Source organism: Typopeltis vanoorti, chromosome 11 (assembly GCF_054136105.1).
Source record: "Typopeltis vanoorti isolate ZY-2024b chromosome 11, IOZ_Tvanoo_1.0, whole genome shotgun sequence".
In the NCBI taxonomy this organism is placed as follows: Eukaryota; Metazoa; Arthropoda; class Arachnida; order Uropygi; family Thelyphonidae; genus Typopeltis; species Typopeltis vanoorti.
Window position 1 is genome coordinate 65,346,221 of NC_143559.1, and position 12,816 is coordinate 65,359,036.

A 12,816-nucleotide genomic window follows, 5' to 3' on the forward strand; every position below is an offset into this window, starting at 1 on the left:
ATCTTTCTGAAAGACTTGGATTAAGATAAATAAGATGGAATTCATTTTTTATCGATAGTTTCTTGCTATTATAGCATATAGTAATTCTGATTTGCAAACCACTAGCGTACAATTTAGTATAGATTTTTTTCTTTAAGGCCAAACTTTGACTTTGTAATGTATTGTTAAAGCATAGCAATACCGAAAGACTGAAATAATCTTTTATTGAAGAACAAACATCTTGCTACTGTTATTTTATGACGTACAGTGCATAATAGATTACTTGCTCACAGTCCGTAGTAGTTATTATTTTTGTTTTCTTTGGCAAGAACATTACAGAAAAAAAAATAATAAAGAAGAAATTCGTTTCTGATTCATTTTTAGTGAAATACTTGTGTACTTATGCTTGATATAAAACTGCTTGCATTATTATAATCATTTATTTGTTTATATATATATATCTTGTTAGTTATATATCTACTGCCGTTCATTTTCGTTGTTGTAACGTAAATTCAATTTATAGCTTAAATTATGCAAACGCTGAATGCAATATTTATATGAATTGCACGCTTAACAACTATATAAATTTGTCTGAGCACACTTGGAGACGAAGCGGCGCGTTAATTGGCACCTACAGCGTTAGTCTTAAGCCAAACCACATGGCTCATATAGGGTTTTAACTTTCTGTTCACTAGTTACCAAACGGCTTCCTTAAACAGTCAGTAGCCATGCCATTAAAGTTTCATTGATATCTAGGTAACCCCCATGATGCTTCCCAGTAGTCTCCTTTTCTGTAACACCTGGAATAAGGGTCATGCATGCCAACGGCTGCGAGGGTGTGGGAAAGTGGGAGGCTGCTGCAGCTGGAAGGTTTACGGATCAAATTAGAGCTGGCTATATAATCTTGTTTGTGACAGTGTGTCTTTCTGCTTCAGTTAACGGGAAAGACGCTCGGGAGCGTTACCAGTTAGCATGCCACTAGGGTCACGTCTCGCACATATGTTTCCTTTTCTTTTATAGACTGGGTGACGCTGGCTTATAGGTGGCCACATTTTTCTGTCATCCTCATTTCACCAACTTTCTACAGGGTAGTGTGAACACAGAAAGTTAGAAATGTGACAACTGATAGCAGAAATGAGCTTGTACTAAATCCTTCCTCTCTCTCTGTCTGTCTGTCTCTACTTAGATTAGATCATTTATTTTTATTCACTGTATTAGAAACAATTCATGATATATTTGATTAGTATATTCTCTTACCCTTAGGATGAAAAGTTTTTCTTTTAATATATCTTTGCAATTATTTCTCTGTAGGGATATCCTAAATAATAAATAAATAGATAACAAATACATAAAATTTGATTAGCATTTTTGAAACGGTGAAAAATAGCTTCATTGTCATTTGGAGATCTCGTCGAGTAGTCTTTTGATTATTTAAGTTTCTTTCACTGACAAACTTATATTTCAAAAGCATTTAATACAGTCCTCTTTGGATATACCGGTCGATTTATAAGTGACCTTATAAATCGAAGTCACTTTCTTAGTTTAAGGTTATCCTTATTTTTGAAGGATAAAATAAATTCTTAAGATATGAATACGTGAAATATGAGAAGACATTAAAACTTTCATTGGGTTTCTAGTATTCATGTGATTTTCTTATTTCACACATTGTAAAACAAAAGGGAATGGACCTGACGAGTGATCCTCTAAGTAAAGTTTTATGATCTTTTGGGAGCACTGTAACTTTAGGCATGTTCATCCACCTTACATTAATTTTTCGATGGCATACTACTACAAAGTGCAAAATAAATGTATGCGAAGTTCTGTGACAATGCAGAAGTATTTTGAAGCCCCAGTAAAACATTAAATAAGCTATTTCTACTATTTTATTAACGAAAGCATTAACAGAGAGCTGAGATTTGGAATTTTTCAACAGTTTTAAGATTCAAAAGTTAGATGTCCCTGCTTTTTTTATAATACAAATATTTTATGTAACCTTATCACGGTTTTATTGCACCCTCTTATAACACGTGGTTTTTGTCATAATATTTGTTGTGAATCGTTGTTCTGACACGTGAGGAGATACTGTTCATTTGTCACCTTCGAGTATTGAATAACTAATCCTTGGGTCATTCGTCCATCCATAGCCTTTAGGGGATTAATTCTGACATTAGAGGTTGCCATAGTAACAATTGTTCCAAGTTACGAAATTACCTACGTACTCGAAGTGCGTCTGGCATGCATCGCGGTGATTACGGTCTGTTAGTAGTAATTAGGAAATGTTGTGGCATTAGAAGCTTGGGTTTCCCGATAAAACTATGCAGTTTTGGAGTGTCGTATGTATAGATGCTACGTGAGATCACCGGGAACGAGAATAGACTAAAGAGCTTCGAATATGTATCAGGTGCTGATAGGTATTTCCATGATAAGAAGGAAATACAAGTTTTTCACTTTAAGAGAAACATAAATGAACGATTACCTTGTATTCATCATAAACACTGTTCAAGATAATGTACTGAAAAGAAGAATGATTATATAAAAGGTTCTAGTTATACGTTCATCATGAGCACGTACTCATATCTGATCTCTCTCTCTCTCTTTCTGTGTGTGTGTGTGTGTGTGTGTGTGTGTGTGTGTGTGTGTGTGTGTGTGTGTGTGTGTGTGTGTGTGTGTGTGTGTGTGTGTGTGTGTGTGTGTGTTCCATTTATTACATCTGTTTCGTTAAGGCAAAAAAAACAGAATATAGATTCTTTTCTACAGTTGTTTGCAATATATTTTGTGTAACTGATTATATATATCTGACAGTGTTATATTTATTCGTTAGAAAAGTTTATTGCTTTCATTGATACTAAAAAAGGAGTTTCAAAATCAAATCACATTAAGTTGCATTACTTATTTCTGCTCAAAACTTTTCTGGTTGTATTTATAGATAGGTACAAATTACAGGAAAACTAGATGTGTCATTTTCGAAGATATCTCTTTTTTTTTCCTCTTTTTTTTTTTTTAATAAAGAGCTTTCTCGTTCTGAGAACGTAAAAGGAGTGATGAGAGAGAGAAATTTAGTATGTTTCGGAAAGAATTTCCGTATTTCTAGACCATCCCGCCAGATCCATCTTTCCATAAAGTCGAGAACTGTACGGAGGAAGCCAACTTCCTGACCGGAAGAGCTAAGGCCGTGGTAATCTGTTCAGGCTGGCACGCTCCACCCCTCTCCACTTTCACCCTGCCCTGGGAACTCCGCTGCCTGACTGCGGAGGATATGACACTGAGACACTACTTCCTTCATTCACCTCAGAACTAGGTAGGCTTCCGCCGAGAATGACGCTACTTTTCCATTGGACTCCCTTCGAAACAAATTGCACTGTGTATCCTTTCCTTGCACTTTTGATTGCGCTCATTGCTGTATAACTACTTGGCATGCATACTTTCAATTTTAATTTCCAGTCTTCGAAGATATATCACTCTTTGGTTGTAAATAATACAACCGTGTGTTTGGTCTCTATCTCTCTAAGGAAAGTTTTTTGTCTCCTCCGAAAATAATTTCTCATAGTTTGATTCAGTTTTGAACAGATAAATAATTTTATCTCTCTTAAGTAGGCTAAGGATTGATAGTGTAAAACACGTTCATCTTGAAGCCTTATTGCCTTCATCACATTTTAATTACACTTCATTAGTTTTAATTTTTTCCCCTACGTGTTCTTGTTTTCCAAAGCTTGTTCAAACATAACCTGCCAGTTTGGCGGTGTGTATAAATGACACTGAGAGGAAATGAAAATGAACGCCAAAAAGAAAAAAAAAATGGATCGAGAACGGAAATTAAATCAGAAAGCAGTATTATACTGGCGCAATCAGTCATCCACCTCCGAAAGGTAGTACAGTGTGTAAATACTGCATTACGAAAGGAAATTTAGAATTAACAAGCCAATTTACCCGTACATAATAACGAAATCTGTAATCAGTGTGGAAAATAGCTAATAAAGAATAAATATTTCTGTAAAGAAGGATATAGTTTAGTTGCTTTTTTTATTTTTTTATTTTATATAAACTGTATCAGAGATCACTACAATTTTGACCTTTATATATTATTATGAAATCTATTAATGAAATGTGGTGTACATTTTTTGTTTTCTCCTTAATCACACCCTTCCCCCCCCCCCATCTTGCTTTCTCCTCAAAATTTGGAACTAGGATTTAAACGGGTTTCATCGTTCGATGTAACACCACTGACACCTTATTTATTGAAGTTCTGAAGTGATTATGAACACAAATTCATGTACAGTCTCAAAAACTGGGTTCTGAAATTATCTAACTTTTGACCCGCCTAAATATACTTCATTATTCAAATTGTATTCACTTTTACCAACATATATATATATAGCAGCCCTTGCAGTATTATAAAAATATTCTTTCAATAGGAGATAAAAATATTTTAAGACGTAGTAGTTTTGGTTTCTTTGTTCATAGTTTCTCCCACACCCCTTTCTTTCGATCAGTATTTCAGCAGATATGTTTTAATATTGTTGAATATTGTGAGTTTCTCCTCAAAACTACAAGACGTGTAATATGTCGAAATAGAGAAGCTACATGTTCCTCGTATTCTTACAGTATTTTCAACAGGCGAAAACAAAGGGAAAAAGGTGGAGAACGGAAATGTGCCAACTCAGTTTCCGGTCTCACTAGGTCTAGTTTCCTCACGTGAAAGGTAAAAGCTAGAGCTCTATTTAAGTACCTAAGACTATTATCACGAAACCGGTTAAGCAACAAATATTTATTTATCGAACATCATATCGTGGTTTCTGCTGAGTGTTTAGAATCATTATGCTATTCACAAGAGTGCTTTCAATTTATAACGAATTGTTGTTCACTGACGTATTACGAAAAACTCAAGTATTATGTGGGAAAATAGCAAAGCGGTTGCGCTTTGTCTCGCTGTAAACACCCAAATTATAATTGCAACAAGCATTTCAGATTTAAACAATTGCGAGTATAAAAAAGTTGAAAATTTTCTTACAATTTCAATGAATATTTTAGAGTAATATATAATTCCATTTCAAATAAGATAATCGTTTTTAAAATATTTTAAATAAAAAAATGTTTTATATTTTTTTACACATTTCCTTTCTTTTTCTTAAAAGCTGCTTTTTTTGCTTTTCCTTTTTTTATGTATGTGTAGGTGGGTGAATCCTAAAAGCAACGAGGCGTGACCCCGGTTCCTCAGGTCATGATACCTGCGGTTCAACCGCGTTAAGTCGGAAGCAGCCAACTTGAGTGGGCCGCAAACAACGGACCCAACCCGAGCCGTCCAATCGCAAGCCTTGTTTCGTCTTATGATGTCATCAGAGGAGGACGCCGAAACAATGTTGATGGAAGAGAAAGCCTTAAAAACTAAGACGAAACGCGTGCGGCAGAGAGTAGACGCTGGTGAGCCGCGGAACAGTTACGCGAGTATCCCAAACTTTAGTTCGCGACCACCTGGACTTCAGTTCCACCACAATGGCTACACTATGGTCTCCGGCAATAAAATGCTGAGTGACCTTCTAGGAAGACATCCAAAAGAAGATTCCGGAATGCTGATTGATCCTACGTTAGACGGCAGAGTTAACGGTACCAGTCCGGTGTCTGCAGGAGCGTGTGGAATGCCCTTAGCTATGTCGACAGCGCACACCCCCGTTGGAAACAGAGTCGGTGTTTTCCTGAATGGGACAGGTACAGAACTCTCTCAGTTGTACATGCGCAGTGGAGACAGCCCGCCAGCTTCCCCCGTGGCAGAGAACACGCACCTCTTGCGGGATATTCTGCAAGGCAGGAAACAGAGCAACATCTCTGGAGATTACAATGGTGGCGGGAGTGTGTCACCAGCCGATCGGAGCAGCCCCTCTAGCGGCGGCCCACACTCGAGTGTAGTGCTTGGTCCCCTCTTGAAAGGGAGTTTGCCGACTTCCGCCAGTCATGCCTCGGAGACGCTGGGGGAGGGTGTTGAGCCGAGCGGAGCCGGAAGCAGAATTACGAGTAGGACGCCCGAGAAAGAGGAAAGCGAAGACTCAGACAGTAAAGCGAGTAGCAGGATGTCAGAACACGAGCAGGACACGGGCCCTTCTCTGGCTGCAAGATCGCCTGTAACTACTCCTGTCTCCTCTCCTAGTCCGAGCAGTAGCCCTAATCCCCTCCGTCCCCCAAGCATGCCTACAAGTAACTCCGGCGGTATTCCTACGTGGTCAACCACTAACGCTTTAGAAGTGAAACGTGCTCGTGTAGAAAACATCGTGTCTAACATGCTACAAGGGCCCGGCAGAATCATAGGTGGGCAAGGACCCGGTTCAGAACAGCAGGCACCAGTAAACGGTTGCAAAAAGCGTAAATTATATCAGCCTCAACAGCATGAGGCGGGCCGTAATTTGAACGGTGTGGAAGAAGAAGAGGAAGAAGAAGATGATGAGGGTCAGCCAGCACCCAAACAGAAGCGTCAGGAATGGCAGAGTCTTAAGTTAAGGTTGCGCCAAATGGAGCAACAACTTCTCGCTATGCAACAGCAGTACCTGGAGCTCATCGAAACCGACTGTACAGATGATGAAGCAGAACATAACAACGTTTCTTCCAACAGTGATGAAATCCATACATCGGGGCAGGCAGTCAATATGGAATGCCGACAAGAACGGAACAGCCCAGTGTGCGACGTACAAGAACAGGAAGAAGAGTCGAAAGTACAAACCCCACTTTCTCAGGACTCGGACGAAAATAAAGATGTTAACCGAAGGCTCTCCCCAAGGCCTACTTCTAACAGAGCTTACTCGGAGCAAGATCACATGCATTTCTACGAAGAAATGCGAAGAATGGTATCAGATCAGGAGAAGATTTCTCGAGAAAATGAAGTGAAACCCCATGTACAAGAAATTCGTCAGTCGTGCATCGTTCGCCCTCCTTCTCGAGTCGGTGCTCAAGGTTCTAGTCCAGATATCGAATGGCTGGTGGAATCGCTGAAGGCAGAAATGTCATCATCCCTCACTCAAGTCATTGATTCCGTAGTATCACGTTATGTGCAACGCCGAGCATTAGTGAAAGTAGCAAATCCTGAAAACGAACCTCCAAAGGATCTTACTCTATTGTCACAGATGTTAGATAGAAAATCTCCGAGAACGAAAGTAATAGACCGTGGAAGTCGTGTGAATGGACATGGACTGGTGAGTCAAAGGACAAGTCCTTTTCCAGAATCTACACCAAAACCTACATTTTTCTATCCGCCAGCTCTAAAACCTCCTACAAGCTCTTTTTATTGCAATACTCCCCAACAGCTTCCCAGCCTTCCTGTAGGACCGACTTATCAGTCTCCTGTCCACACTCCTTTAGGACCAACTTCAACTCCTTCGAATCCAACTTCCATTCCACTTGAGTTACCAGAACAAACAGAAGCGATGTCTCTGGTTGTGACACCTAAAAAGAAACGCCACAAGGTGACGGACACTCGTATAACCCCACGTACTGTAAGTAGAGTGTTAGGCCAAGAATCGGACACAAGTCCAAAGTATCCCATGCTCGGGAGCATGCCCTCAGAACCGCCACCGCCACAAGGCATGTATCCGCATCATCCGCCACCCCCACCTTTGGTACCTGTGACACTGCCAACTTCTGTTGCCATCCCCAATCCTAGTCTTCATCAGTCTGAAGTGTTTACCGGCTTCCATTACGATCATTCCCGCTTAGGACATTTCTTGCACGAAGCAGCGGACGAGGACAATTTGCTTCATAACAGTCCTTCTGTGCATTCATCGCTTCTTTCTTCGCATCCACAGCGTGGATCTCCGGACTCTCTTCATTTCCCCCACCATAAACAAGTTGACAATGGAGAAGGTTCTGATCCAGGTGACAGCCCATCTTACGAGCTAGGCATGGCATTGATATCCTTTCTTGGTATATATATATTTTTTCTTCCATAGTTTTTTCCTTTTAAATAAATAATTTGAATTTTTAAGTATTAAATATTTTATTTCTTTTCATTACTTACATTTAGAATGCATTGATATATTTGAATTATTTTATAAAATTATTAGCGTATCAGTCTACCACTTTGTTAGCGAAGCATATTCTGAAGCAACAGGGCAATCTAATCATTGATATCCAACGAAAATGATTCTTGTTTTTGTTCAGAACAGTTGCAAACTGAGCAGAGCTGACTGCGACAAATGTCCAGTGATCCTGTATATTCTTTCCCGTTTGGGACAGTTAAAGGATTCATGATAAATTCATTTTTAATTCTACATTACCTTTCTCTGAATCAGAATTTTCCCCTTCCTAACAAAGTGAGTTTGAGTAATCTCATAAAAAATAGAGCTTCCTTACATATGGTTCAAAGCTTTTAATAAATTATAATATATTTCAGTTGTTTAATATAAGTATGTATGTATGTGTGTATGCATAACTTTATTACATGAAATATAATCAGTAAACTGGCACTGACTTGGAGCAGTAACTGTTCAAGGTAATTGCTTGTCACCTTTCGATCAGAAATTTACAGGTGTTTATTCATTCTTGCAGAATACATTATATACTGTGTTTAAAAAGAATAGCTTCAAAAATAATACCAAGAAAAAAACATCGCAAGAATATTTTAGTTGTTTGTTCGTAAAATCATTGTAGGATTTCTTAATTCATGTACATTAGTAGAAAGCAGTATTAAATATATCAACAGGATGATCGAGTTCACTCTCAAAGTGCAATAAATATCTTTTTTAAAGCTATTCTTAACTGCACATTTCAGATTTTATTTAACTTATTTATTTTCATATTCGCATAGTATTTGAATATAATACCAAATATGATCCACTTCAAAAAAACCGTACAAGATTTTTTTTTCCGAAGGAGTCTCTTTTTATCAGTAACGCTGCTTCCCATATGCATACTTGTCAGTGGCATTAATGATATTAAATTGGTAAAAGAAACATATTTCTAAATTAATACTGCAACAGTACTTATTCAAGAGTTATCAACTGCAATTTAAGCAATAAAAGAAAGTAGTTTAGTATTTCTTATTTGCTTTTTTGGTGATAAATATCCAGATATTAATCAGAATATTTCAATAAAGATTCCGTCATATTAGTCAGGTAAGTTTAAGATACGAAATCCCTGACACATTTTGTATACGATGGCAGACACAGCATAGCTACAAGGTGTTCTGTTACTATTAGCTTCCAAGATTTTTCAATCTTGGATGCTAGACCAGGAATCAATATAAGTTTCAAATAAAAGCTTCCGAACGACATATTACAATAGCCGTATGTTAATCTTCTTTGAAACACCATCAGTGTTCAATTTCGATTCCATTATCAGCTGTGCTTCTCATCATATACATAATAATCATTGTCTGAATTGTGCTTCAAGAATAAAAGTTTATTTAATATAAGGCATATAAGAAGTCACTTTGATATACTAATTTTTAATTAGGCTAGATCCTTGGACAGGACTATCTTTTTTATATCACAATCCTAAAGGAACTATCTCAAGTTTTAATTATTTTTTATTAGTTATAGCAAATATTTTAATTTTAAGGGGCCTAAAATACTATTAAGAACTGAGTACTCAAAATATTAAAGATAGCATTGTCTTGGGAACATATTTTAATTATATCTAAGATACATTCTGTTGCCATATCTCTTCAGAACCAAATTTTGCGAGATTCTGTTTAACTTCTATAGAGTTTGACTATTCATTTGGATTATCACTCCATTCTGTTTTATATGAGCTGTTTTAAATGAATCGTGTAGAAAACAGTCTTGAAATATAAAAAGTTTTACAATAGCTTACGAGAACCATATATATATATATATATATATATATATATATATATATATATATTTATTTAAAAGTTCTTTATTTAAAAGGCATGTGCTCCTTTTAAATAAAGGAACTTACACGAGTTGTTTTCATTGAGAACAGAAATTTAATATAAACATGAATGTCTTACAAATTCCAAATTTAATGAACAAATAAAATCAAACTGTCATTAATATAAGTTTATGAATAAAAAATCAAATCATTATTTTTCTTCTCTTCCTACATGATATATGGGATTTTGATATATATATATATATATATAATCTTCAATATATTTCTTCTTATTCTCCTCTATTTCAAGCAAGAATTTAGATGTTTCATTGCTGATCCTATAATATTTATAGCATTAGCACTGAAAACTGCTGAAAGTCAAGCTTAATAACTAAATCTTAATAATTCTTTATAGATTATATGTGCGCTTTATACAATAATTCTAAATAAATGAGTCTTATAATGTTTCTATATCAATTAATTGACTTACGTAAGAATTCCTTAACTTGTTAGCATACTTGAGAAAGCACCCTCATCAAAGTTAATGTTTTCTTCATTGTTTCTTTCATAAACTTCTGGAAGTCTTCTGCTGAAAATTGTATTTATTAGTAAAGAAACAGCTTTCCAGGCATGTGCTCCTTTTAAATAAAGGAACTTACACGAGTTTTTTTTCATTGAGAACAGAAGTTTAATATAAACATGAATGGCTTACAAATCTCCAAATTTAATGAACAAATAAAAGCAAACTGTCATTAATATAAGTTTATGAATAAAAAAATCAAATCATTATTTTTCTTCTCTTCCTACATAATATATGGGGTTTTGATAATAACTCACTTATTTAATGGAATAATTAAACATGCCATTAAAGTGATTAAACTTTGGTCAAGTATTATATTTTTATTATATAAAAATTGGAAGCTTAGAACTTTTCGAATCAGAAATGTTTATCCTTAGAATTCCGAAGATTCCATAAAAGTATAAAAGAAACTTGAGTAGAGAATCACTGACATTTATAGCATATTAATCATACCATCTGATTTCATGTACAAGACCTCTTTAATTGGTTATTTGTAGTATTATGAGAATATCTATCTTTTGGATTCGCAAATAAATTTCTTACCTAGTACTACAGTTGAATTTATCTCATGTAATTTTTTCGTTTTTTTTTTTTTTTTTAAAAAAAACGCTAACGGAATATAAAGATTTCTAAAGTGGGAGCGTCCATTTAAGGTTGTACCGACCTTCTGCCTACATTCCAAATGTCCCGGAATGGATAGATATTTGAAACTGTCTCTTTTAAAAAATTATCCTAATTTTGAGAATTATCAAAATTTGATCATGCATTTTTCTTTGATCCTCTGACCGGATTGTAGCTGAATTTATTTATAAGCATAATGTTTTCATAGTCCTGTGTTCTCAAGGACCATATCTTTTGTAATAAATTATCAATTTTTAAAAATTAAATGTAAGTAGTTCAGCAATTTGAATAGCGACAGTATTTAGCATTAGTAGGCTTATTCGGTATTGCAGTTCTGCAGCAAACTAATTGATGACTATTAGTTACAAGCTAAATCGCTGATGATGTTATATAAAAATTCTCATCGTATTTTTGGCTCTTTTAGATTGGTCTTTTCCCACCTCTATTAGGTAGTGTCGCTTTGTCATTTTAAGGCGAATTCAGTAATCCCTATTAATTTTTCAAATTCCAAAATTATTTTCTTATTATGTACTGTTTATTTGGAATCAAAATGTTATAAGATTTTCTTATCCCATTTAAAGTTTTACATAATGCGAACATATTTTAATATTACTTTCAAAAACTTAACAAAAGAAGTAAGAAAGGAAAGACTAATATTACGATTTAGAAATATGCACCTACTATTAAGCAGATTAGTATTTACTATTATGTTAATGCACAAAGAAAATGAGCAATATTACAATTGAAATGACAATAGTTTAACTGATTTACAACAGTTAAGAAAATAGAAAGATATACCTACCTGAAATAGAGCTGTGCTTCAGAGGTACTGAGCAATTTTGCAGTGGGATAAAGAGTTCTATACTGAGCCTAACTGTCCGATAAACACGCACCGCCCTTTCAGCTGGTGGGTGTTTTGTGTTTCATAGCTGTCAATCCTGCTATTCATATTAGCCATCCTATTGATATTTGGCGGCACCTGATGAGCTCCCTTTTTTGGACTGGTCTCATATTGAGGATGATAAATATAACGAAATGTGATCTTATTTCGAAGGGTTTTGCTGTTCAACGGAAAGCTGGTTAATGAAAGCAACTAACTATTCCTTTGGCGCTGTTAAAGAATCTAATTTCTGTTGTTTTCTTGGGAAGTATATTTTGTCTTGAATTTTCATGTGCTTTATTTACATATACTCTATCTTAATTTTATAACTATTAAATTTTTAAATGGATTATTCTCTTCTTAGATTTTAGTGGCATATGGACTAAAGGCGAGACAAGTAACTGTAGATCATGTTTCAGTTTTCTTAATAAAAATGCAAAACTCATTGAAATCAGGTTTAGCATTCCCCTTTTTAATTTTAGAGCACATGTTAGTATTATTTTTGCATGTCTTGTATGTCATTTGGAATGGATGTTTTTGCAATTTGTTTCTGGTATATAGATAAATTGTTTAGTTACGTCTTTGCATGATGTGTTTTTCGGTCGGTGACACACAAATGATCGATAATGGAAATTTTTCTCCATTGTTAAGAATCACTCAACATATTTATTTGATTCTCTTTTCATTTTATTTATTTATTTTTTAGCTGTTTTGGTTTCGTAATACGCGTTCAGTTTATAGATTAGAGAGAATGTTTCTACTTTCTTTTGATAGTTATTAAAAGAAATACGCTCTAACCTCGAAGAACAATTTAATTGCATATTTTTTAAAATAATAACCTTTAGTTCATGTCCAAATCTGTGTGTTGTTGTGCAGTGTATTATGCATGACAAACGTCATTAAATGTCATGAACCTGTTCCAAAACCTAGCCAACTTTCTCCT

At 35.4% G+C, this 12,816-nt stretch overlaps 1 protein-coding gene across 2 annotated transcripts in view; it reads left to right on the top strand.

The window, feature by feature from the left end:
• pros (homeobox protein prospero) overlaps positions 1–12,816 on the top strand; it is a 104,662-nt gene that overhangs the window by 58,960 nt on the left and 32,886 nt on the right. For both annotated transcript variants that reach the window (XM_090400141.1, XM_090400142.1), the window contains exon 2: positions 5,150–7,868. In XM_090400141.1, the coding sequence (XP_090256267.1) occupies positions 5,304–7,868 (2,565 nt within the window). In that variant the 5' untranslated portion in view covers positions 5,150–5,303. The remainder of the gene's footprint in view (positions 1–5,149; positions 7,869–12,816) is intronic.